This window comes from Falco punctatus, assembly GCF_963210335.1.
Source record: "Falco punctatus genome assembly, chromosome: 2".
NCBI lineage: Eukaryota > Metazoa > Chordata > Aves > Falconiformes > Falconidae > Falco > Falco punctatus.
The window spans coordinates 22,456,193-22,483,633 of NC_137581.1; the positions used below are offsets into that span (position 1 = coordinate 22,456,193).

The following is a 27,441-nucleotide window of genomic DNA, read 5'->3' on the forward strand; positions in this document are numbered from 1 at the left end:
TTCTCCTTGCTCTGAGCGAAGCGTGCCCTTTGAAGAGAACAGCAGTACAATGCAGGACCCACATGGGGCAGGGTTAGTGGGGGAAGGAGGGGAACATACTGAAGATAACCAAAGATGCCAAGAAAACGGGCATCCAGAGCAAAGAAGGGAGCAGAGCCCAAAACCAGGCATAGGTGTAGAAAGAGTAACCTGAAGCAGCATTTCTTGAGCTGTTGTTGGCTTTGCTTCCAGTTATGCTTCCAGGCTTGCAACTGCTGATACTGTTGTTGAATTTTCCTGCAGTTGAGTTAATAAGTCACCATGGACTTCTGGGTTTGAGTCTCTCTGCCTTGCTATTCTTTTATTGTTGCTCTTTGGAGTTAACAGGATATTTTTTTCCACTAAATGTGTGGTTCATTTTAATTCTATTAAATAGAATCCGCCCTGTTGCCCCCCGACCCCCACCTCCCATCAGTTAATACTGGAAAAGGAAAAAAGGAACCTCATATGGAGATGGATGAGATTGAGGATAATATCCATACTGTTTATATTGATTATGTGTGCAGTCTATATATGAAAATGCTGCTGAGTTGATCAGCAGTGTTGTACTTTAAAATTTCATCTGTTCATCTAGTTAATAAAATTAGCTGTTGTCATACTTCAGGTGAAGGCTGAATGCTGTATTTTGTTACAGTGTGTTCTTGACTATCTCAATTAATGCATTTTACAAGCCTGGTGGTATTAAGAGGAACTAGGATGACTTGGTTTACATATGAGATCTATCCATTTCAGCTTATCGGGAGAGCTGTAGCTTGTATATTTAACTATATGGGAAGAGTGCAATTTGGTATAAGTCCTAGTGAAACTCCACCTTGTTTTTACAACTCTAAATGGCTTCTGTCATGTTTATGATGACTAACTTCAGTTTTGGACTACTGAGTAACTTACATGTTTTAAAATGTCCATAGTCTTAATCTTCTAAGATGTCTATCTGATGCAGACACCTGAGCTGAAGAACATTGTTGTATCTTCATAAAAATAAAATAAATATCGAAATACATCAGTTATAGGGAAAGGCTTGAACTAGGTGAGAGACCTGGGCTGAAACAGTTGACTCTGTTATGGAATGAGCTCAGCCTGTATGTGTATGTGAAAGACTTCTTATGTTCGTGTTCCCTGCAGCATGAGAGCTCAGACCTGATGCTCAAGCACCTAGCTAGTCTCTCACACCATTGAAATAAGAGGTTTTTTTCAATAATTGAATGTAAACCATTTCTTTAACTGGCAGAATTAACAGTTACTGTGGTAATCATGCTAATTGAATCAGTGTCTTTAATATCAGGATAGTTGTAATGTTATGTTTTTCTTTGCTCATTCATCCGCCATGGTAAGCATTTATGAATCCTGCCTCTTTGAAACCTGAACTGAATGTTTGGCTGCTCATCTCTTGTTCTCTGCAGACATGTGTACTGCCTGGGATTCTGAGTATCTTTTTTGTGATCTGTACTTTTAATTCTGAGGATTTAAGTGGGCACTAAAACTGCATGCTCATCATACTAAGAGATGGCTTTGTATTAGGTGGGCGAACAGAGGGATAGAATGGTGAGGAGATAAAAACATACAAGCCCAAACGCCTGATTCCTCATATTCCGATCTAATCACAAGGAAGAAAGTTCGTTAAAGCCTATCCATCTGAAATAGTGCAGCGAAGGATATTTCACATTTCACAAAGCAGGAGAACTCTTCAGGGCTGTAGGAAGCTGGAATAGTAAACCAGGCTTCAAACTGAGCTTCGGGATTTTGGGTTTGGCAATTTCCTGTACAGGAATCTTAGGCTTTAAAGTAATCAAGCGACTTTTTGACACTTAATGATTAGCGTTTTTTATTCAGTTGTAGCAGGTTTGCAAGTACATTGCTTGCCTGTGCTTTCTTTGGTTAGTGAGAAGTCGCTTGGGTTGTTGGGTGGGGTTTTTTTGTTGTTTTGTGGCTTGCGTTTTCTTTGGGGTTTTTGAAAACTTTTTGCAGGACTTCCATGTAGCTTTGTTTTTTTGGTGCCTGGGTCTGTTGACAGAAATATCTCTGAAAAGCTTGCTTGTATGTAAAAACATTCCATAGTGCTTTCATATGATAGCGTTAGTTTTTGACTTGGCTCTGATGAGGAAGTGCTACGTATGGTGGCAGACTCCGTGGTGGAAATGCTGAGTGGGACAAAACAGAGCTGGGGTGGATGATGCTGTGCTCTTGCTGTCTCCTGTCTGTGTGGTGTCCTTCAAACACTGTAGCCAGCTTGTACAAGTTAGAGCAGCCTTGAGTCTGCTGGGGCTGGGACAGGAAACTACAGGACAATAAGTAGCTGCCTGCCCCGATAGTTTCCACTCTTCGTCTGCCTTGGAGGCTTTTGGGCATTCCTAGGATTTTGTGGCTTCCTATTATAACTCACATGTCTAAGGATTAACAAAAGGAAGGGGAGTATTGATTTTTTTTTTTTTGTCTCCCAGGCAAGAGACTGGGGGCCCACCACAGCTCTCCCTCCGTCAGGATCTCTGCCTGGTTTGCAGGGAGCCAGGTACACGGTACCCGGGTGGTGTGAGAATAAGCAGAGAGCGAGCTGGCTGATGGCAGCTGCTCTTAACTGAGAGAGGAAGCTTCTGCAGTAGTGCTGCTCACCCCAGCGACTGCTCTGTTAGCCTGGCTTTCAGCTTCTGGACTGGGAGGTGGCAGGAGGTAGAGGCAGTGCTAGAGCAGCAGGCTGTGCCCCTTGGGCAGGGGAGGAGGAGCTGCCATTGACTTGTGGTCTTGGCAGCGGAGGCTGCTATAGAGGTGGATTGGTCCTCCTCACACACTGGAGCTTCAGCGTCCTGGGTGGTAAGAACATGTCATTACGTGATTATCAGGCCTCTTTCCCCTCTGCCAGTGGGGGAGATGGAAAAAGGGTGTAAGAGCCCTTTCAGAGCTGGTCTGAGGGTGACCAAGGACTCTGAGGCATCTTGCAGCAGCTGGAAGGGACCCCATGAGGCAGAAGCCAAAACTGGCTGACTACAGGATTCACCCTTTTCAACATCTTTCTCTGGTAAGGAGCAAACTGCTGTCCCAGTGAGCTTGCTGGAAGAGGTCCTGTACCAGCTATGCAGTGAGGAACAGTATCTGGGTGTAGGTTCCTCAGGTTGTGGGTGTTGTCGTGTGCTTTCCATGCTAACACGTGAAGCGGTTTCCCTCAAGACCAAACACAGGAATCATTTAGATGAGTACAATCCTCATGTCAGAAGACAAGTAGTGATTTCTTAGTAATCTTTCCATGTGGTGAAAGGTGACAAGGTATTGTGGAAGATAAATCTTTGATTTGACCCTCTTTGGCAAATCTAATGACTCTCAAAAGCTTGAATGTAATAGTAGTATGGTATGTAAAGTGTGAGTTGTGACTGAGTACTTGATTGAGCTATGTTACAGGGCTACAAATGGTATGCTTGAGAGACTTTATATAAAGGGAGAGTGATACTATTTTTAGTTCTGTGAAAGTGGGACAGAGATACTGATGAAACGTTAGAAATTGGAATCCTTAGAAATCATAATTCTTTCTGTGAACAGCAGAATTTGAACAAGCTTGACATCCAGTGTCTCTCATCTGGTTTCTTCATCTACCTCCATACTTTCAGAGAACCTTTAATAACATCTCTTCTAATACTTTGAATGTGTTCGGACATGAGACACTAGTAAATATTGACTTAAATATGTCAAGTAATTTGGTTTGGAAACCACAGAAATGTGCATTTTTCTCCTTGGTATTTTGTGTTGTCAGGCTTCTTTTTTGCAACATTTAGGACTTCAAAAATAAACCCAAAAGAATAAAACCATCGGTTTCACACAGTTGTAAGCCTGAAGAACTGGAGCTTCAAAAATGTATTGTCAGCTTCATAGTAAATTATTAGTGTGAGCAGTATTATAAGTTTCTGTTAGATTGCCTTTGTAAGCTTTCATTTGAACACTTTTGAATGGAAAACAGCATGTACTTTGAGCGTGTATCTTGTTCTTTTTTAGTACTGTGGAATATCTGACTCATGAGAATGTAAAATTGTGTTTACATTGAAACAAACAGATCTTGAATCTACTGGATAGCAGCTAAGCCACCTTGGGATTTAAGAACTTGTGTAATAAAATTTGGGGTTTAAATAATGAGTTCAAAGTACTTGAGTAGAGCTCCAATGTTGGATAGGAAACTAAGAATAGTAATTTTAAATTTTTTTAGATTTTTTTATCAATATAGACTTGAATGACACTTCTGGAGTCATCATATTCTCCTGCTCTTGCAGATAAGCAAAGTGCAATTTCAAAAATTTGGCAAACAAGTTAAACTTGAAAGGAAAAGAAAAATCTCTGAAGGCAGGTCCTGAGTCTCAATTCTAGTAATGACTCTATAAACATCATTCAGTCTTTAAGCCCAAATTAATCATGACAACTTCATACCCATTTGTACTTACGATGATACTGTCAGTAGGTTAGAATAGCTCTTCTCTCCCCCTTTCAGTTTAGAGAGAGAGAGATGGACTTTCTCTGGCTTTGTTTTGGCAGGCTGTAAGGCTTCTGGCTTGGCTTGCTGGTTTCCCGTTGTGCGGTAGGCTCTTGCTTCCCGTGGGTGTAGGCTTGGGTTTTCTCTGCCCTGTTTCAGTTGGAATTAATCTTCCCTAAATTTACCTAAAATGCTGTGCACAATTGTGGCTATGTCTCACTACTGCCTGTACTCATCTGTTGTAGCAGTAGTTCCACTGGTATCTTACCTGTTACAGGGTGACCGAATCTTTGTCAGTCACCTTCAGGTCTGAAAATCACCTTTCCTTCTATATCAGTTGCAATCTGCTTTCTGTTCCAAGTCCCTATTTGCCTGCTTTCTGTCTTAAGGCCATGGCATGACTATTAATATATGACTTGTTTGTTGCTGGATCACTTGATGGAACTGATGTGAGCCTTTTTGAAGCATGAGATGATGGTTAGGTTTTGAATGTATGCCATCAAACTAGGAAGATGACACAACAGTAATTTTTGCTTAAGTGAATATTTTGCTTGATATTGCCAACGGGTTTGTGTCTAGCTGGCTTTCTGACTGTCCTAAGCTTTGGGAGAAATGCGTTGGATAGCACTCATAGGAAGGCAGTGAGAGCACGGAGCTGCCTTTTCTAAAATAGCTGATGTCCTGAGACAGGACATCAGAGAAATTCCTTCTGGGTCGGGTCACCTGGCCAGTTGCTCCAGCAGATGAGTCTGTGTTGTGTTGTGGGAGTAAGCATGGTAGTACTGCAACACTAAGCAGGTTACATTCCCTGGGGACCATACAGAGCAGCAAGGATTAAGAGTGGGAGTGGAATGACATTTGCAGTAAAGCTGGAAATACTCACCTACACGGAGAGTGCAGCGTCTCGGCTCATGAGAAGTGTCTGTAGTGGTGGAGAGCTGTATGGGAAATGTGGGAATATCACCGGAGGAAGGAGATCATGTTCATAAAGACTTGTGCTGAGTTCAGCCCATATTTGATGTGAAAGGTAATTATTGTTAGTGTCCCTGTGCAAGAAAAGATTTGCTGTAGTCAGGTGGCAGTTTGCCAGGCTGCCTTAGTGCTGCTGTTGATTATTTAATAATGTCCTGTCTAACCCTACTCTGTCCTTGTTTGTGAAGCAATTAAGCAATTTTATGCATCATTAGGACACTTTCATTTACTGTTTCTCGGCTGTCCCATGGCTCTGGAATGAGTATTTGTGCATTTGAAGAGGGAGCTGGAGGATCCTTAATGTGAGCCCAGACTTGCACGTAGGGATGTTGTTTCCTTTGCTGCGTCTTGAATGGTATTTATGAAAGCAAGGGCAAGACTAGCCAGGGACAACACGGGGTTATAACACTCAAGTCAAAGCAGATGTATCAGCATCTTCATCATTTGCTGATTTTTATTTCTTGGAAGGTCAGTTGGGTCTTCCTTCTTTATAATGGAAACCCAGACCAACTAATTTAAGGGAAACCTTTCTGGTTGTAGAAGTGGATTTGAATCATCCTGTGATATGCAAATGAAAATGAAGGTAATTTACTGAGAACAAAATGCGTACTTTTTCTTTACTTTCTCTTTGTGCTCTGTACAACTGAGCTAGGATAGAAGCAATTAGATACCAAAGTCATAAGGCCAAAAAACGGCCTTGATCATTAGCAGGCACGTATTGATAGTCAAACTGTGTTTCTTGCACTCTGTCTTCAGCTACTGAACACTAGTCAAGTCATCTATGGGTTGGAGAGGCCGGGTTCGTGGAAACTGCGGGTGCTGGGAATGCTCTTTACAGCCCATGTGATGTGCTGTCTGCGTGAGCTCTTTCTGTCCTTCAGACTGTTTGCATTTGTCACCCTGCATTATCATTATCCTTGAGCATTTCAGCCTTTCCAGGATGGTGATTCAGGGATCGTCTGTCACCACTACAGCAACTGCTTCCTTATCCAGATGCTTTTGCTGGTGTATATTAGCCATCAAGTTCACTGGGGTCCTTGTAGCTGTCTAGCTTTGGCCAAACCTGTTAGGTTTTTTAAGCAGACTGGAAGAGTATGTAGTTAAAGGCTATTCTGCATAGGGAAAGGGGAAACTCGGCAAGAATGATAAACTGAGCACACAGAAACAATAACAGCTGCTCTCAGTGACAGCAACAAAGGCCAGAACCCTTAAAACATCAGTGGTGGGCCTCAAAAGGAACCTCTCAGGTGGGTGCTTGAAGAGAGTCAACTAGGGGTGCATAACTGATGAGAAGGAAAGCAGATTGCTGTGGATCTTACAGGAGGATAGAGGTGTTGGTGGGTATTTGAGAGGAGTGCTGGGACTCTGTAACAAACTTCTGTGGGATGTTTAGAGGAAGGATAGAAGGCATAAAAGGAAGTGATCAAGGTGGATCGGGAAGGAAGAAGCATGGAAAAATGGAGAGGGTATAAGGGGAGGTTTCATGTAACCAGGCTACTGGGCAGCGTGCTTGTCTGGGCCAGCTCTGGATGTGGTCACTACGGTCAGTGCTGTGTCTGTTCCTAACTATTCTCTGTGTGTGTGTGTGCTCTCTGTCCTGTGTGTGCATCTGTGACCTGCTAGAAAACTTCAGGCAGGCCTAGGTGGTGAGAACAGGATGAGTGTGTGACCTGCTAGTGAGCTTCAAGCATGCAGAACCAGCAAGCAGGAGGAGACCAAATTCTGGAGAGACCTGACATCGGAGCTGGAACCTGGATGAAAGGGCGTGCTCTCTGCATTTAGATTTTGAACAGATAAATGATCTGCACTGGAGTCAGAGGGATCTATGAATATGTGTTCGTGTGTATGAACTTTAAGCCTGGTTAGCCAGAGTGGAGAAATGGAATCCTGGCCAGCTGTGGTGTTGAGGTTTTCCATAGATGCTGTTGGTGCTGGTGTGGGTGTCTGCAAAGAAGATGCTGTTCTCCTGCCTGTGGTGATACTTGTGTGGTTGGTCATGGCTGTATTGTGTGCGTGCCAGTAGGAAGTGCGTGCTCAAGTTACTTGTCCCTTGCTACTGGCTGGATTTGGAAAAGGGAAGAGCTGCAGCCTGGCTTGTCGCAGGCCAAGAGGAATAGTGTAAATCTGTCTGCAGGATTGACTAGCCCTAGCACAGACAAAGGAGAATTGTATCTATGCTACCTCACTCTACAGACAGGGAACCCTTCTGCTGCATTACTCAAGTTTCTTGTCTTTGTGTCGTGTTCTGGTCCAGCTTTGGTTATGGGTTCTCTGTGTGTCCTCTGAGGTAAATCATATTTAATGTGAAGAGGTTGGGTTTTTTAAGTGGATGATAGCTGCTACCTGGGGAGTAAGGAGTAGGACAGGCTTAAAATGGGAGAGGAAGCGGTAAAGGAGAAATGACATTATTTTCTAGAGCTCTGACTAGTATCTGCTCCTTCCTTGAAGGAATAGTCTGTTCTATGTGGTACAGGTGTGTTGTTAGGCCACAGGAGTTCTGATAAAATTTTGGTATGGACACATAGTTGCTGAACTGTCATGCAATCTGGGTACAGTTAATTCATCGAAACATTGAGTATAATTTTAAGCTGTGATTTTATACTGATTCTACAACAAGTCCTTCGCTGTACGGTCTGGCTCAATGGTATTTTTAAACCCTATAACCTCATTTGCTGTGAAGCGGCTGACTCCCATCAATGGTCTTGGATGCTGTACTGGGTCTAGCTCGGATGCGGTTAGTCTTTTCCATAGCACCCTGTATGGTGCAGTGTTTTGGATTTGTGACTGAAGCAGTGTGATAACCCACCAGTGTTTTGGCTGTTGCTGAGTGGTGATGGGACAGTGTCCAGGCTTTTTCTTTTTCCCACTCTGTTCCCCCTCCTTTTGGGGAGGCAGCTTTTCCTGGGAGACTGGCTGGGCATAGGTCTGTTTGTGGGAATTGGTGAGAGATCACCTCTGCATTGTTTGTGTGGGGTTTGGTGGTGTGTATGTTTGTTTGGTTTGGGGGGTGTGTTGTTGTGGGGTTTTTTTTGTTTTAAATGCCTCTTTCCTTCACTTATTAAATTATCTTACCCTCACTCACAAAGTTTCTTACTTTTTTTTGCTCTTTCTCTCCCGTCTGACTCAGTGGGGTGAGGAAGTGTCTGTGTGGAGCTTTGCTGCTGGCTGGGGTCAACCTACTACAGATGACCCTCACCTGTAATTGATAAAAAAATGCAAATAAGCATTTTTTTACTTTTCCCCTCACTGATCTTATGCTTTGCAGGGATTGCAGGCATTTACAGAATTCCATGCTTCTTGCAGATCTTGCCTTAAGATTTCTCTATGTAATGCTTTTACAAATCCTAAGAGGTTTAACATGCTGAAACTGCTTTCTGCATTGATTTGTAACGTTGCATTGTTTCCTCAACCCTCTGTCTCCCTGTTTGATCTCGTACTTCAGATAAAAGCTCTGTGGGCTTTAGGTCATCTTGCTCAAGAAATGCCACACTGAAGACTCTGTCAGTGAGTAGGGATGGCAGTCTGTCTCAAATGAAATTTAAAAGGAGGAAGCCAATGTGCAGATATCCACTCCCATTTTACTATCTCAATAGCAGCTAAAATGTTACCATATGTGACAAAGGTATCAGTAGAAAGGAATTATTTTTTTTGTTTCCTCTATTATGTAGTGGGAAAATTACATTTTATTGCAAATAGATTCAATCTCAGAAATAAAATGTTATTTTCTATATTCACATAATAGTTCAAATTGTCCTTGGCTTTTAATAAAAAAAACCCAGCCATTCCTTTTATTAAAAATGTTGTAATTTCTGGCAGCCTGAGATGGCAAGAATTTGTCTGGTCTTGAGTAACTATGCTTGACTGTAGTTTGCTTAGATTAAGTTTTTAGTTTTTTCTTAGCAGTTGTGCAAGTACAGTGTAACTGTAACATGACCAGTGGGGCTCAAACAGACGGATGCTGTCTGTGTTCACCTTTTGTGCTGTATCTCAGCAATGTTTTCTTTTTGGTGGTGGTTAAAGCTGTAGTTTCTGAAGCAGCTGAGCTGGCTTAATGGCTCACTGCTGCTGAAAGGAGTTTTTGCTCCTAGCTGTGTCTCTTTGCTAGTGTTAGGTCTGCTGTTAGTGCTGTGAGTCATTTCAGCTCAAGTACTCAGCAGAAAATTATTGCCTTTGTGCGTCTGGGTTGGTTTTCTCTTGAACTGGGAGCTATTTCATGGATGTCTTCTGTGAGTGCTGTAACTAGTGTAATATACGTTGTGGGAGGGAGCTGGACCTTCTTCTGTAGGTTGTGGTGACCTTGTAGATCAGCTGACTCCATCTCACAAACCACATCTTCATTTAGCTGACTGCATTGACAGGCTCTAAATGAGTCATCCCATTCAGCCTTGAATGACTGCAACCGAAATGCAGGGTTTTCAGATAATTGGGAGTCAGGAGAAAATTGGATACCCCAAATGGCTCTATCAAAGTTTACAACCTCTGGGAAAGGGCAGATGCCACAGCTGGCTGTTTGCAGAGTCTTCTTGATCCTGGATAATAGTGAGGTTTACACAGACTTAAACTTTTAGGAAATTAATAAGAAGTGAATGTCCTAAGGGGGTTATGACCTGCTTTCAGCTTTGATTTCAAACTAATGACTGGTTCTTTCATTAGAAAAAATATGTGCTGTTTTCCATGACTTGCAAATTTCAACTTTCATTGTTTGTGTTGTAGCAAAGACTAAAATATTCACCTTTCCAGCCCTTTCACAGCTCTGGATGTGTGGATATAACTGTTGTGGACTTTCTTTATTTTGCAGTTGCTGCGGGAGCTCAAGCATCCAAATGTCATTTCTCTGCAAAAGGTGTTTCTTTCTCATGCTGACAGGAAAGTGTGGCTTCTCTTTGACTACGCTGAGCATGACCTCTGGGTAAGGTGAATTGTTTGTAGGTACCAGGCTTAGAGTTTTAGTTGCGGTAAATGGACAAGGTCAGGGAAGACTCATCTGTTTAAAACCAGTACAGCCTCTTACCCTGTGTTCGTTGGAAACATTTTCAGTACTAAAGGAAAAGCAGTGGAAAATGTTGGGTAAGCACACTAACACGGTTAATCTGTGACCCCTTCATAAGGTCACATTTAGCTTTCAGTATCTGCATTCAGGGAGCTGCGTTCAGCTCTCAGTAGCTAGAAATCTAGTTAAATAAATGCAGATATAACCCTCCATTACAGCTGAAGTAGGGTGCAGGAAAATATAATTGATTATGCAGGTGGATTCTTCTTTGAAAAAAGACAAACTTACTGGCTGAATAGGACCGTTTTTAGTTACATGAGGACAGAGTTACAATAGGGCATAGTTACAGTAGGACAGAGTTTTAGTTATATTGCATGTCATCTATGAATATATGAAATGAGAGTAAGGCCATTGTATATAATTGAAATGTCGTTCATATGTTTCGGTGGGAAGAGCTTTTTACTCAAGTAATCTGCTGAAATTTTATTTATTTGGGAGGAAGGCTGTTTATTCCTAATTACAAGATACAGCTTTAAAATATAATTGTGTTGGAGGTGAAGTAAATTTGTTTTAAGATATATACCCTTTTCCTCTGTTACTTTAATTTCAAATTTTCTTTAAGTGTTCCAATTGGTAGTTAAGCTTACAAATATTAAGTTATCATTGTAGAGAACCCACAATACCATGCAACTTTGACTTCCCTAAAAAAAGCTATCTGTGTGCCTTGAATTAAATATGACAGACATTTTGAGCATTGCTCTCAATGGAACAAGTATTACTAACCTTAAAAGATATTTAGAAGATGTGGATCTAAGGGTACAACAGAGACAACTTGGAATGAGACGGAAATCTTTGTGTATGTGTTCATGTAAGAAGTGCACAGTAAAAATTGAGTTTTTTCCTCTGCAGGTAGTTTAGACAGCACAAAACCAATCTCTGGAAAATGGTGTTCCTTGTAGTTGGGAGTAAGTCAGTAGTATTTGCCGAAGAACTAGTGTGTCAATTTTCCCTCAGCTAAAGCTGAATTGAAGATACTTTATCCCAGTTAAATGTCTTGGAAGTTCTGATACTTGACATTGAGATTGTGTTACCAAAATTAAGTTAGATGGGGAAAAAAAAGAAGTTACGTGACAGCTGAAATGTTGAGGAATTCTGAAGGCTGATGTACAAAACCAAAATAAACCCAAATAAACCAAAAAAATCCTGAGAAAATGGAGTAAAGGTGCGGGTTGTTTTTTTTATTGTGGAGAAAAAACAAGCACACTTTTTCAGTGCTCCCCCATGTTTATGATATGCTAAGCTACAGAAGTTTAGGAATGTTTGAGCTTGGGGTTTTTTGTTTGTGTGCTGCAAGGTTTTCTGATTGTTTGGATGATTGTGACTAGCAGTGACCTGTCCTGGTTTGTATTTATACGTTTCTGCAGCACTTCATACTTAACCAGACTCACTGCAGAAGCACTTCTGTTAATGCAACACTGGCTTGTATATAAGTAACTTAGGAATGACCCTTAATTTTGACCTTATGTTTACATGCACATACCTGTATGCACTCCAAAACTCCCCAGCCGTACCAGCTCCTAGTTGTTCACTGTATCTGGATGCAAGAGGCTTAAATGCAGTGACTGGGCTGGCTCCATGCCCCAGAGAGCTGGCTATGGACCAAGTCCTCCAGCGCTGAGCATATCTAGTGCAGCAGGTCTCAAACAAGTCTGGGAAAAGGGCATGGCATATATTAGAGCAGGAACAAAAAAGTTCAGGAGAGCCATCTGCCTGTCTCTGAAGAATTGCTACTCTCTGGCCACTGCATGAACAACATTTTCTTTGGAGTTAGTGGAAGTGGGAGGTGAGAGGAGGCAAAACTTGTGGCTTGTGCATGTGGTACTTGACTGACAGGGCACGGACTGTCACCTTTTCATCAATGTTACTTTTCTCTGTGCAGCTCCATTTTTAGCTTTGGCAGGGCAAGGATGTGCCTTTTCCTTCCTCCCAGGAAAGCCAAGCTCAATGCCTGAAGCAAAGGAGGGTGGGCTGTATGCAGCTGGGCTGCAGCAAGAGAGGAAAGGCAATTTCCCAAAGGGGTTTGAGTAGTTGGGTACCTAATAGGCACCTGGAATATGAAAGCTCAGGAACATAGGAAGAACACACGATAGAAGTTTGGTGTTAGGTTTTGGATGGACAAGACCAGGGCTCTTTTAATGGTCACAGAAGTGTGAAGCATCACTTAAAAGATGTGTGCATGCTTGAAAAAGTTTTTCTAGAAATTACCCCTCTCTCAAAAGGAAACAAACAAGGAAATGGTTACTGCAACTGTGGCACACCTTATGCTGTTGAAGTTAGTGGCCCCTGGGACTCAAGTGCTAAGGCAACATACCCTTTTGGACTCCTTGTTGTGGCTAGACATCATTGCCTGTGTATACATTTACAGTTGTTAAAGGTTTTTTCTCTGTCTGCCTTGGCGATTGACTTTCAGATGGACCAATTTATAGCTTTGCTCTGTCAACAGCTTCAGTTTTGAGAGTACTGTACTTTAAGGGTTTAGTAAATAAAAAAGAAATAAATCCAGGCTTCTAATTTAAATGTTTAAAACTCCCAATACAGTTGGCAAGAATTTCTGTCAAGCATTAGGTGTTGAATATTGTAATGTCATTACTACTGTAAGAGAGAACATAAAAGAATAATATAGGAGTTAGATAATGCACTTGTAATTCTTTGCTGTGTTAAACAAGTTATCAGTCTACCTTAACAAAAAGAAACCCCAAATAAAAATACTCCTAAAACCTCCAAGATCAGTGATCTGCATGGGAATTTGCTTTGACAGTTGTATTGGTTTTGTGTTCCTCATCCCCCTGTGGAAGAGTGAGCGAGCGGCTGTGTGGGCTTAGGTGCCTGCCAGGGTTAAACCACAGCAACAGCTGATTTAATTTTTGGGAGTGTTCCTTTGGGCAGTCATCACTTTACCTTGTATAGTATTAATTTTCTAGTACTTAAGGTATGTGTTTCTGGTTTTGAAAATGAATGATGAATGGTTGAAAAAAGCCTAAAGGCTGTGTAAGGAATTGCTGGCAATCTGTTCATGTAGTGCTGTAGATGAAAACATTGCGCTTTTTTTATTTTGATTTCTTTTTCCCCTTTACAGCATATAATCAAGTTTCACAGGGCTTCTAAAGCAAACAAGAAACCAGTTCAGTTACCTCGGGGAATGGTGAAGTCACTGTTATATCAGATCCTAGATGGTATTCACTACCTGCATGCTAACTGGGTGTTACACAGGGATTTGGTAAGTGGATCTGCAATGGGTTTTAGTACTGGGATGATGATTGAGGGCAAGAGTTGTTTTTTTATAAAAAATCAGGGGGAAACAAGCCTTTCTGCAAAGGGCATGTACTAATATATATTTTTGTACTGTAGTCAGACAGCCTTGATTAGAGTCAATTTTACAAGTGGCTAGGATCTGATATGCTTACGACAGCGAAGTATATCAGATGGCTGTTTTCCCTTAATTTTCGAAATGAACAAATTTTAAGCGTTCATTTAAATAACAGGCATGTTATTTAAATGGGTACAGGAAATGCCTCTGGTAGTATCACTGCAGGCAAGACAAGTAACTAAATACAGCATTTGTATAGGTGGGAGAGAGGATGGCTGGCTGTAAGAACTGCTGAAAAAATAAGAACTCCCTAAAATTATTAGTTTTACTTATGAAGGTAACTTTTGAAGGCCAGTATCTTCTCATAATATTTATAATCTATCTGAAGTACAGCCATGCCAACTTCTGAAGACTTCTGCAAATAAACTGATGTTTATCCAAACTTTAGTATAAACAAAATATTTTGAACCTGAGTTAGGGTTTCTCAACTAGTAACTTCTATTGAATGTTTTAAGTAGGTGAATCTCACCAGTTATTACTATTTGCCTTTGAAATATGCCCATAGTTGACTGGGCTGGTTCTATCTGTCATCTTAAAACTAGGTAGTTTTTTCTGACTAGTTGTTTGTAGCTCTTACTCTTAGAAATAAATTTCTTTTAAAATGCTATTAAAGTATGAAACTGTCTGTATATGATACTTGTAGTTATTGAAATTTCATTAGTGCATGAGAGTATTAGTTTGGTCTTTCATTCCCATGAGTCAGTATTACCAGTGCTATGCTATGCTTGGTGCAGTAAGCCTGGCTTCCTTGTTACTCTTCCAGAGATGCTTTGTCTTTGAAATAGCTTTATTAGTGTTCTTGGAAATGTAGTCAATGACAAGTTATTTATCTTCTGTTTTCATGCTTAACAAATGCTTCTACAGAGTGCCAGTCTCTGTTTAAATTGATGGGAAAAGATTTATCTTTGATAAATAACACTGATTAAAATAATTGTATAGACATTGTTTCTAATTTGCTCCTGGTTTTAGAAGAAATGGAACAAAAGCCTCAGCACTGAGGGGGAAAAGTCAAGGCTGGTGGCTTTCTCATGACTCATGAAATAGTGGAGCAAAACATTATGTAGAAATATGAAGTGCACATTACTATTTAGACTCTGTTGTAAACCAAAATGGAACACTGTACTGCCTGCAATAGCACTCCTTCTATATATTGTAGAGGGTGTACAGAAAACAGATGACCTGTTACCAAGAATCTAAATTTTTCTGGTGTTTTACTTTATACAGTTTCAGAAAATGTATGAACTTAAGCATAATTGAGTTTAAAAAGAAAACCATGCATGTTGTTAACTGGATGGCTCAGGAGATTGGTAATTTATTACAGAGCCTTTCACATCTAGGTCTGTAGTTCAAATACAGTTTAAGCTGGCAACTGCGAAAAAGCTATTACAGTCTCATTTTCTGACCTGTGTGAAATGAGTTGGTGGTCTCAGTCCAGCATGAAGTTTTCTTCCAGCAGAAAAACCACCATCACAATTGGCTATCTTTTGATAATCTGAGGAAGAGACCCAAAGCTTGAGGCAGAGACTGAGAGGTCTTCACACTGGAACCTTGTGAAGCCGTGCTGGTGAGAATCCTGTAAAAGTTGTGCAGGGGCTGCCTGTGCTGTTGGAAGCCTTTGGATTTGTCATTTTTAAACAGCTCAATTTGAGCTTAATTTAGAAGGCATGTTTCATGCAGGAGAAAAGACAGAATTGTATCTGTCAGGTTATTTTCTTCCTTTTATCAGGGGCCTTGAGAATAGCCTGAGTAATAGAATGGATTCTACCTAATGTTTTGTCTTGGCAAGACAGGGACATATTGTTGCAAAGTTAATCTTGCAAGTCTAGGACTTCAATAGAATATATTTTCTGATCCAAAGCAAAATAGCTGATGTTAATGCCTCTTCTTAGACATTGGTTTCTATTCCAGGATACCTGTAATATCAGCATTGTGGAATATCTGTGTTAAATCATGCATTTTGACTCCTGATTGGATGGCTGTACAGATTTATTATGTTTCTCCTGCTGTGCCTTTTAAAATGATAGGTGCTGCTGTAGTTTCTGAATGTTTTATGCTTCCCTAGATTTAGAAGTGTACAGATACACCCGCAGAGATGCTTAAGTAACATGCTTACTTTCATTTCATGTACTAGCTATTACAAGTGACGGTGCTTGGGGGTGGTAGGAAGCTAAAGAATATAGTGCTTTGGCAGAAAAACCTGTTCTTTGCTACATCTCTCTCACAGAATAAGGTTTTATTTTTTTTTAAAGTGTAAGAAAGCTTATCTCTTGGAATAGTCTCCATCTAAGTACAATTTTTTGGTTTTGGGATTTTGTTTTGGGATTGTTTTTTTTTTTTTTAAGACGTGTTAATGAAGTTAGCTTTTAGGTAGGTAATGTTTGAAATTTTTGAGATCTTGACTTCTGTAATCAGAAATAAAACATGGCATGAGTTACTCTTGCCTGCATCCACAAACCAAGCAGTTAAACTTAATGGCTATTAAAATCACATAAACTTGGACTGAAATTTGTTTTCATAGTGGTGGAATTGAGGAATTTTAAGTCATACAAGACTTGAAGCATACTCTGTATGAAACAGTAAAAACTGTAGGAAGACAATAATAGCCTATTGTGCTTTCTCTAACCCTTTTTTTTTACGTTTGTCTTTACGCAGGAAATGCATACAAATTTTAGCAATAACATACCTATTTAAATATTTAACTCTTTGCTGGTGGTGTTCCTTCTCCCCCACTGGTTGCATGAAAGCCGATTCAACATTTCAATCAGAGCAAGGGAGATGTTGATTGTATTTGTTATCTTTGGATACTGCTGTGCTCGAGTAGTTAGCTTTTCCATAGTCTTCGAAACATAACTGTAAGATTTTTCAGCAAACAAATGTCAGTCCTCTTAAAATTTCTTATTTGACTTGCATATTCTTCAGCTTTTTCTAATTTCATGACAGAGAGCAATTGAAAGTAGATTGTTTATTCATGCTCTGACTGTAGCAGGAAGGAAATAAGAACACTTCATGTAATTACCAGAAAGTGCATCAATTATAGTTTTAATAATGTTTTGAATTTATTTATCAAGCATGCTTGAAACATACTGCATTTCGCTGACTTCTTTTCCTAGTATTTATTCCACTTTGTGATATCCAGCTATTGGACTTCTTCCTTTACTCAAAATTATTATTCTGCACTAAAAATAAGCGTAAGCATGAGACTGGCCATAGATCTGTTTTTAACGATTTGCAACCTCAACTGCAAGAGAACAGAGAGGATGAACTTTGCAGCAGCCTGCTTGGAAGATTTCTTCAAGTAATGGGCTCAAAATAGAGGTCCCTTGTATGGTATAGCTTCTATATGTTTGTTAGCATTTAAAAGTGCATCTTTAACCCGAAAATCAACCCCAAACAAAAAAACCCAGAGGAAATGTTACAGCTCTTAGTTGTACTACTGCAGCTGAGACACTATGATGAAACAATTTTTTGTTCCCAGATTTTCGGACTCAATTCACTGGGCTATTTTTTTGCATGGTGTGAGCACATGAATTGCCACTTGGCAAGCCAGGTATGGAAGTGGTTAATGGAGTGCTGGGCTCCTGCTTCCAGTTTCCCCCCTTGCTATCTCTTGCCAGTCAGTTACATCCATGTCCTGGTTAGTCTGGGACTCCTGTCGCAGTGGATATGACCATTTACTAACTAGTGTTAGCACAGGATAGTGCAGCCTATTTGATGATTTCCTAGCGTGCAGCTCAGCTAAACTGCTGCTGTGGGATGAGCATTGTTTTTTAATAAGCTTTCAGCCAGACAAGCTTTAATACAGTTGGAACGTAGCTTCCTGGGGACCTGGACTCTTCCCAAGGATACCTGCTGCCAGGCTTGGGATTAGCGGGAACATTAAAGATGTTCTTTTAACAATAAATGAGGAGAAGCTACTGCCAGGGTGGTTTTTTTTGTAGAGAACATCTTAGTCACTTTCCAGGCTCTGGCTGTGAATCACTTAAGTATGTGCTTCAGGCAAAGTTAAATAATGGAACTTTTTCCCTGCCAGTTTACCATTTTCCACATCAGAACTCTTGAATCTAAGGGTATCTTCCTCATCAATATTCAAGGATTATTTCAGAAATGTAGGAATGCCCTTTGGTCCTTCCTTTTCTAGTGCTTATGAAACTGGTCGTTTGAAGGAATGAACCTAAATGCTTAAAAACAAATAGTAGGAAAAGTTGTGCATGTTAGTAGAAAAGTTAACAGCTTTTAAAAGCAGGATGGTCTTCTACCCTGTTTAAGTATGTAGACAGATAATAGGCATTATTTCTCAAAAGGTTTTGTAATGACTTGCTGGTGATTTGCTTTCAAAGGAGAAAAAAAACCCCAACCCAATCACTGTTTTTTTTGTCAGATATTGCATTTCCCAAGGTTTTTGTTTCCAAGGTGGTTTTCATTATGTGTGTGCTTTCATAACAATGTGTCTGGCAGAGCCTTGTTTTCTTGCATAGGCTATAACACCAGAATTTCCTGGGAGTTATTTACCACAATTCTAAATATTCTATAGTTAAAACAACATTATCTAATGTTTCTTAATGCTCCTATTTACAGGGAACATGACTACTCCCTTGCCTGCTTGCCCGCCTGTCTGAGCATTTTCTTGGTCTTAAGACTTTCAAACCAGTAGCTGAACAAACTGTGGAAATGATCAGAAGAGACTGCAAAACTTAAGTATTCGAAGCTTAAAAATACCCCAAAAGACAAAAACAACCAAAAAAGTGCCACAAAACCAAAACACCCAAACCCCTAACACATGTACCTTAAAAAAAAACCAAAAAAAACAAAACAACCAAACAAAACAACTGCTGTGCAAGTAAGAACCCATTTGGTTTGCTTTCTTCTTGGACATTGTTGTTGGCAGTAGCCTGTTAGGTCAAGCTTTCAGTTGAGTAATGTCTGTCAACTTTGTACAAATGCAAATTTGAAGCTAGAACTACAGAGTATATTGCTGCAGTAATTGCTGCCAGCCTTCTGATCAGAGAAGCAGAAGTCATACTGCTTAGAGATCTTGAAATTCACCATAGAGAAGCTTATAGAGAAATATAAAATCACGCGCTTCATATAAGCAAACCATTGAGAGGCCACTGTCTTTGAAAGGTCGTGGCAATCAGGAGAGGTTCCTGAGGGGGGAAAAAGCAAATGTCACTCCAGTCTCTAAGAAGGGCAAGAAGGAGGATCTGGAAAATTTATATGCCAGGCAGTCACACCTTGATCATGGGAAAGGTGATAGATCAAATCTTCCTGGAAGCTGTTTCCAGGCATTTGAAGGACATGAAAGTGATTTGGAGTAGTCAGCACGCATTGATAAAAGGGAAATGAGCTTAGCCAACCTGGAAGCCTTCTATGACTCCTGCCTCGGTGGGTGGGAGAAGGTCAGTGGGTGTTGCTTGCTGTAGTGAGGCTTTCAACACTACATCTCAATAACATTCTTGTAGACTAACTAATGTAGTACAGACTAGGTAAGTGCACAGTGAAGTTAGGTGGATTGAAAATGGGCTGAGTTGGAGAGCTCAAAGGATTGTGCCACAAAGTTGAGCCGGACACCAGTCACTGGTGGAGTGTCCCAACAAGGGCTGGTACTGGTTTCAGTGCTGTTTAACATCATCATTAATAACCTGGACAATGGGACAGAGCATACCCTCAACAAGTTGGCAGATGATTTCCAGAGGTGCCTTCCAACCTCGGCCATTCTGTGAATGTGTTGTATCTTCGCCATTTGATCTATCTTGAAAAATTCAGCTTCTGCTTTTTCAAAATCTAAAATCCAGTTCATGACAAATACATAGAAGAGAAGCTGGGGTGGGGGAAGTGGGAGCAGGTGTTGAGTAAGAAGAATATGGAAGATGAAATAGTTTATATGGACTAGTGTAATACAAAACCTTTGGGCCAAAGGGGGGTTGCAATGTGTCTCGACTGCAGCATGATGAGAGGGAGTACATGGCACCATTTTCTTTTCCGAAGGAAAAAGATTGTGTATCCCCCAAAGTTGTTTGGGTTTTTTTTTTTTTTTAGAAGCTGTATGGTCATAAAATGAGAGAGATTTCTACTGCATCATCAAACTACCCAGCTTTGGTTATGAAATGCTTCTGTAGCCACAGTATCCCTAGAAAGAGATACCCTGAGTCTTGAGAGATTAATCCTACAGAATTGACAGAGTTTTTAAAGTGTTATGGAACTTAGTATTTTTAGATCTCTTTTGGATTAGCCCTGTATCTTTTATTCTTAGCTAGAATACTCTTCCTATTGTGCTAAAGCTCTGAAATCAAATGGAAAATATAAAATATTTAGGGTACTACTTCAGTTTTAATTGGGTCTTCATTTCAAGACTTCCTGGTGATTTTGTAAGTTGGCCATCCTTAAAGATAGTGAATCTATTTTCCTCATTCATAGGCCACCTCCATTCAAGCAGTTCCTGAATATGAATATAACATTTTGTAGCTTTTTTACATGGTGTTCTTTAACCTGAGATCTTATAAGGAAGTGCAAGGTCATTTAACAAGTTTTAAGTAAGTAATATGAAAGGATAGAGTAAACCCCCAAGATTTATGGTATGTGAGATCAACAGTTACACATGAAAATAATTTTTATCCAAGCAACCAGTGTTTAGCAAAAACGGGAAACTGATCCCAGAAGTTCTTGATAATCTTTTACTACACAATACTGCTATTCCTATTTATTGTGAAGCCCGGAATAGGGGAACTTTTTAGTAGATATTTTTCTGTTTGCAAGTAAAAAGCTGTTTATAAACTTGATGCTAATGAAAACAGAGGTGCAAGGAAAGGTCAGAAATCTCAGGATTTCAAAAACATTTTCCAAATCTACCTTTCTTACACTACTACTTTTATTCAAAGCCTCATTTACTTGATAATCAAATCCAACTTTTATCTGAGTAATTATAAAGACAAGTAATACTTTTTAGCTTTACATTATCTTCTGCAGGTGTTTTCAAAATGCCTGACTATATTGGTTTGTTTCATTTACTGACTTTTGTTTGTTGGAACCTAAATTTACTTATTAATAACTGCTTTGCTCCTTAGCTCAGCATTTATTTTCCATAAATAATTCTCAAAATAATTAATCCTCTGCCGTGATAAAAGCAAAGTTCCACAATCTTGTCATTAACAACTGGCGAGCGCCTAGAGGAAATGCAGGTAAAGTTTCTGAATTTGGACTTCTGTAGTCACTGAAAACTTCAACATCAAAGTAGTACAAGGTGCAAAAAAGAAACAGAAAAAACAAGGGTGCTTTTTTAACCACCTGATGTTTTAGGGACAGATGAATACAATATAGATGAGTATCTGGAGATGTGAAGTTACATTACACTATTACTGATAACTGAAAAATATATCACTACATTATCTGTTGCAGAACTGTCAGACACAAGTAATGGAAGCAGGGTATTTTTTCCTTTTTTTTCCCTGACATTTCTGTTATTGTAAATCAAATCATTTTTACCCTGTGATCTCGGATCAGTTAGCAGTTAGGCAAGAACTGCTGCAAAAGGGGAACTGCAAATTTGAGGCTGAAAGTAATGTGTAGGGTTTTTTCAAATAGCTATAAATGCAGTTGTGAAGAGTGCTGCTTTTGTTTTTTCTCTCCTCCTTCTCCCTAGAACCCTGCAGGGCTAGATAGAATGTTTCATGACTGATTTTTATAACCATTTAGATCTTTACAGGGTATCAAATCAAGGCAGGCCTTTTCAGCGTCTTTCATGAAGAATTACTGTTATTGTGGTAGCTTTTGAGAAGTTTGTCCCTGTCCGGTAGAACTCACATTTAGTAACAGCACCAGAAACAGGTGTTGCATACTGACTTCCAAACTGGAAACAAGGTGGTGCTTTAGAGTTCTAGACTGGAGAAACAGTAGCATTGCTACCGCAGTGTCTACCAGAAATAGTTGAAAAAAAAGGAAATGGTGTTGCGTCTTGCACAAAAAAAAACCTTTTATGCTGGTTTGCTGATACTGTGTGGTTGTAGCCTGGCAGCTTAAGGTGACAAAACTTAGCCAGGCATGTTGCTTTTTTGCTAGTTCTTCCAAGTAACCTTTGTGTCTCTTAGCAAATTTCAGATACATCTGGTAGAAAGATACGGCATCCAAACAGTCAAACTCTTTCATATTTCATGAAAAGCACATGCTGAATAGAGGAGGACATATGTTCCGGGAGAAATGCATTGGGAGTTGTAGCTGGGCTGTTTCAATGTGGCTTGGCTGCACTCTGAAGGTAGTGGTTCACTGGTCATTCACAGTGCCTGCCTCTCTCCGCTGCTCCTTTGTGCTTGGTCATCAAAACAGATGGCAGGTGGCAAAGTAGCTTGAAGATTCTGAATGTGGGGAAAAAAAGGCATAGGAGGGAGCTGGAATATGTGCAGTGAGAAATGAAGGAAGAAGATCTAGGACTTAGAAGCTGAGGACATGGGCTTCAAGAGCTGCAGCTGTCAGAGAACACCTTGTTTTGTTAAGATGCTCCAGACTGAAAGATTTCATGAAGAAAAGAGAACGAGTGAATTAATACATGAAGCATGTGAAATCTTTTTTTTAAAAAGAGAAGGTGTTGGGTTTTTTTTCAGTGAAAGCTTTTTATAAAAGATTTGTGTCGTTGTTTTTTATTGGAATTTTTGAAACCTAGTAAGTGTCCTTTACCCCTTCCCCAAGAGAACAAGGTCTGATGAGGCTGTAATACCTTGATGCCTATAAGATTAAATCTGAAACTTACCAACAACTCCTGTTAACTATGAAGAATGCTCAAAAAGGTATTGCCTATTTAAAATTGCATATGATGTACCTCTTCTACAGGACCTCTGAATGAAGATGTGAAGAATCCTATAGCAGACTGACTTAATTGGAGGCAGAATATGTAGCAAAGCAGAAAGTCAAATAATTAAACTTTTTAGCAGGAAAATTACATAGGTCATATAAAAACTGTTTGGAAAAATGCATGGGTGTTGCCCAAGTGGCATCATGTTTAACCAGAAAATGTTAAGGGTGTCTGTGATGAATGTTTTAATAAGAATGTGTAGAATGAAGAATAGGGTTTTTTTAAAATACAGGAAAGTAGTTTTGGAGGAGTATTTTTGATCCTCATACTGCTTACAAAAGCAATATCACTTATGTTTCACGTCAGTGTTTATGGTGCTTTGTTATTTCTGACTGTGAGGAAAATTGGACTATTAGGAGATTTTTAAAAGGTTTATTCAAGTATATTACTTGTGAAGTTGTAGGAGCTCTTGTAAAAGTTAACTCCATTGTTTAACTGTCTAAAAGGCTTGATGTTTCTCCTAATGGTTCTTTATTAAGCAACTTTCACAAGACAATGTTTAGAATGTGGTGTTCTGAAAACCTTAAAGTCAGCTACCCAACATTGTCTGACAGCTGAGGTATCCCATCACTTCCTATGTGCTGAACTTGACATTTTTAGTCCGTCATAAATTCATTTAGTAGTTGCTGCTGCAGCAGTCTCACAGTCCATTTATTCTGCCCTCACAAAGACTTCAGAAAAGAAAGTTGCTTGCAAAAAGAACATGCATTAAAACCTGTGTGAACTTCATTCTGTCACGTAGTACAAAAAATGCAAGAGGAGGCCGAGAGGAGCAGCAGCAGAATGTAGCTGTGGTTGTACAAGAGGATGGTCAGATGACCACTTTGTAACAGCGGTTACAAACGTCTTGGTAACAAAAATGAAGATTTTAAAGTTTTATGTATTTCACAATTATTTTTTCAATATTGAAACAGTAGAAAATATTCTGCTTATCGTTTCAGTAGCTAAGGATTTTGAATACTGCAAAGGAGATGCCTTCCTAGCAAGTGTGGTTACCCTGTCATTCTGTCTTGAATGTCTGCACTTTTCAGAAAGCAGGGTGCCCACATGCAGAACCAGCATTCTTTATATAAAGAGGGCTCATTCCTTAAGATGCTGTTTTGTCTAATTTGGTTTTGGTAAAATACTTTTGCTATTACTATTTTCAAGCTTAGAAATATTTTGGCATTTTTAAACTCCAGGGCATTTAAGTAGTTTGATAACTGAAGTAGAATCATAGAATGAGAATTATATGCGTGTAATGTAAGTACCATATTGAGGAATATCATTCATATATGGATACCTGATACAGATAATTTTTGTATCTCTGTGTGTATGTGTAATAAGAGGATTTTTAGGTAGTTTGAATCTGGTTTTGCCTTTTTAGTAACAAAAGTCCTGCCCTAATTAGATGACATTTTTGGCTTGCAAATACATTAACTGATGGGCAGCAGACTGTACTAGATTTCTTTGTTTTCTGTAGCTTTAAACGTGTTCTTCTGATACTAGTCTGATTTTTAATGTGCTGGCTTTCCAAGATGGCCAGATACGTGATTATGCTGGAAAGAGGATGATGTAAGTAATCCTTCCCTGCTTGAAGGCCAGCTCAGTGCATCGTAGTGATAGGTAAACTGGCTGAGAGAACTTTCCTGTCTAGATATGTAAGAGGTAAGACTTCTACAGAGGAAAGGCATTCTAGAAATTTCTGATCTAATTCCTATCATAAAGCTAATGAGCTGTACTAGCCAGGCAGGAAAAAGTATCAATGTAACTTTTGGTTTTGATGTGACAGAGGCAGGGAGGACTAGAAGCATTTCGATCACGAGTGTTCCTTTGAAGTAAGCTTAGTCAATAAAACCCCTGCAGTAGGATTTAGTAAAAACCCTTGAGTATGATTTTTAGAAACACTTAGATGCAGTTTGCAGTGTAGTTCTGTTGCGCTTTTAGTACTAAGTACCTTGTTAAGGTGGTGGCAAAGTTGTAACTGTAAAATACTGTGGCAGATAGGAATATAAATTGTTCAAAATACAGGAAACGGCCACAGTGATTGTTTTGTCTGCATCCTGCTGTAGAAAAAAAAAATTGCATTGATCTATATGAATGATCTACATACATCTTACCACAGAGGAAAGTTTGAAAAGATGGTAAGAAGACAGTCCCTTGATTGACTCAAAGCAGTCTCCAAGTAGCCTGTGAAAAAATTGCCTTATAAATAGGGCACACTTACCCATAGAAAAGCTTGCTCTGTATAAACTCCTTGCTCTGAACATGAGTGACACAAACATAACCTTTGGGGCATTGTTTGAAATGTTGTGTTTGTTTTGTGCATAAAGGTTCTTTAACAAGTAAGGACAAACAAAGCCCAGGCAGCCACTGGGAAATGCATCGTAATAAATTGTGCAGAATTTTCAACTTCTTTATTTTTGCTTCAGCTAGAACAGGAGGACTTATGTTTCAGTCAATACAAGTAGGGTGATATGAGAGTGAGGAGAGTACTGTTTAAATGAAAAACAACAAAAAAACAGGTCTGTTAAGGAAAATGGCATGGGCTACCACAACTGCATGCAAACCAGTGAGTAAATGAAGCAGTTCTCTTCCTTCGTGTGAAAGTATTAGAAGGTATAAGACTACAGTACTGCTGAATGCTTTTTTAACTGGTGGAAGCTGCTCCAAGAAAATGTGTGAGCAAGAATGGTTCTTGGTGTTCTTATTACCCATTCAAAATTTTCACTTGTGAGGCAGAATCTAAATTGTAAAAGGAGATGGAATTACATCTGCAATAATGTAGTTCCTAAAACCCATTATCAGTGCACACCCTTCTCTTGTGTTTGATCCTGCTCTGATGTGTCCACAGCATTAGGTCATCCTGATCGATGGACAGAGTAATCGCCTGCGTCACAAAACTCATAGGAAATGTGTATTTATTAAGTTTGTTATTACACTTTTGAATGACGTGTTAACAATACTTGATATGTTAGATTTTCCTGCAACAATCATATTTTTGCCTGTGGATACCCCTTTTCTTCCTTGGAGACGATACTGAACATCACACCCTGTAGCTTGTCCTGATGGACATTTTTAGGGAGTGGGAGAGTTGGCTGAAGAGTGCAATTAGGTTTTTATTTTTTCAACTTCACTTCAGTTCCAATGAAAGTGATAGAAAAGCTTGCATATTAGGCTATGTGTGAGCTTTAATACGTTACATTGCCCCAAGTTGGCAGTAATTGAGTGACAGCAACGGAAGGAAATTCTTGGAGTGTGTTCAGAGCATAAAAATGTAATAGTGAGGCCAACAGCTTTCATCAGGCTGGAACAGAGATAAAGTACGGTGATGGTAACTAGCAGAAGGCTTCCCTGGCATAAGACGTGGCATCCCTCTATCTGCTATCCTATCCAAATCCTTTCCATACTTTTGAAATCTTGGAGCATGTGTGCTTTGATAATGTAGGGGTTTGGTTTTGTTTGGCTGTTACTGTTAATTTTAATGGTTCCTGGTTTTAATGAGGATTTTATTTAGGTGCTTGATTTATATTTTTTTTAACAGCTCTGAGATGTTCTTTATAAGAAGATAATTAACAGGAAGTATTAAAATAAATTTTCTGTATTTTCCAGTGCTTTTCATAATTGATGCGTTTTTTAATTAAAAAGATGACTTTATTGTTTAGATTTAATAATACTGAGTTCTGCGCAGCCATTGTTTTCACCATTATTTGTAGAGGTCTTTTGATGATAATTTATTTTAAAGCCCCAAATCAGTTAATAAATGCAACTGAAATTATCTTAATTGTGGATGTACATCTTTGAAATCAAGGAAATAACTTCAGAAAAGTGTTGATAATATCACTTGAATATGGTTGCATTGACACTTTAATTGTGCTAGAGTACTGTTTAGCATTAATGTAGTCAGTTTTGTTCAAAATGGAAAGAAAATTGATTTTTTTTTTTCCTTTAACCATAAAATGTTCAAAAAAGTCAATTCCAATCCCTAAGAATGCATTAGGGGAGCACCCCACCTTGATAATCAGGGAATGTTTTGGTGTATGTTATGAGTACTTGAAGATCAACAAAGTTATTAAGGTAATGTACCTTAAGAAGCATAAGTGGTTTGTGGGGAGACCCTAAGATGGGGTGTGAATTTTGCAAGGCTATCTGAAGGCTAGTAGGATTTTGCTGCAGTTTTTTCTTGTCAGAGGACCTAACTGGGAAGTGATAAACCACATAAATATGTTAAGATTTTTACTGCTGTGTCACAAAAATGCTGTTCCAAGCAGGCTACAACTTGGTAAGCCCTTGTAGTTATCTTTCAATTTTGATTTTTTTACTTGCCATTGAATTGCAAACTTCACAGCAAGACATTTTTAACTTGTTAGTGTTTCATGCTTCTCAGGCACTTGCTTACATACAACCGAAGTTGAAATATTTTTTTGTCATCGTGGGGTTATGCATTTGAATCTGTTCCTGTGTTTAATAATACTTTGAAGTCTAACATACTCAAAAGTAATTTTAAATCTTAATAGAATCATTGTTGAGGCCATGATTGCAAAAGCAAACTACTTTAGGGATAAAAGTGCTTTGCTTGTTACTGTTCTTTTAAACTGCTTTTTTTTTTTAAATGAAAACCAGTGTTCTGCTCTTTAATTATCTTGACTCATCACAGGTAGAAAGGGGTGGGATGGCCAGTTCTGAAAACTGGTGGCACAGCTGTTGATGATACACAAATTAGTGGTTAACAAAGTCACTGGTGGGACTTC

General features: G+C 39.4%; 1 protein-coding gene across 8 annotated transcripts in view; it reads left to right on the top strand.

The window, feature by feature from the left end:
- CDK8 (cyclin dependent kinase 8) overlaps positions 1-27,441 on the top strand; it is a 90,897-nt gene that overhangs the window by 37,651 nt on the left and 25,805 nt on the right. For 5 of the 8 annotated variants that reach the window (XM_080376416.1, XM_080376415.1, XM_080376414.1 and 2 more), the window contains 2 exons: positions 10,254-10,364; positions 13,582-13,722. The exons of 2 other annotated variants lie outside the window; for them this stretch is intronic. In XM_080376416.1, coding sequence (XP_080232542.1) covers positions 10,254-10,364; positions 13,582-13,722 — 252 coding nt within the window. Of the gene's footprint in view, positions 1-10,253; positions 10,365-13,581; positions 13,723-27,441 lie in introns of those variants that run through there. One more of the 8 variants, XM_080376421.1, reaches the window with a different exon arrangement.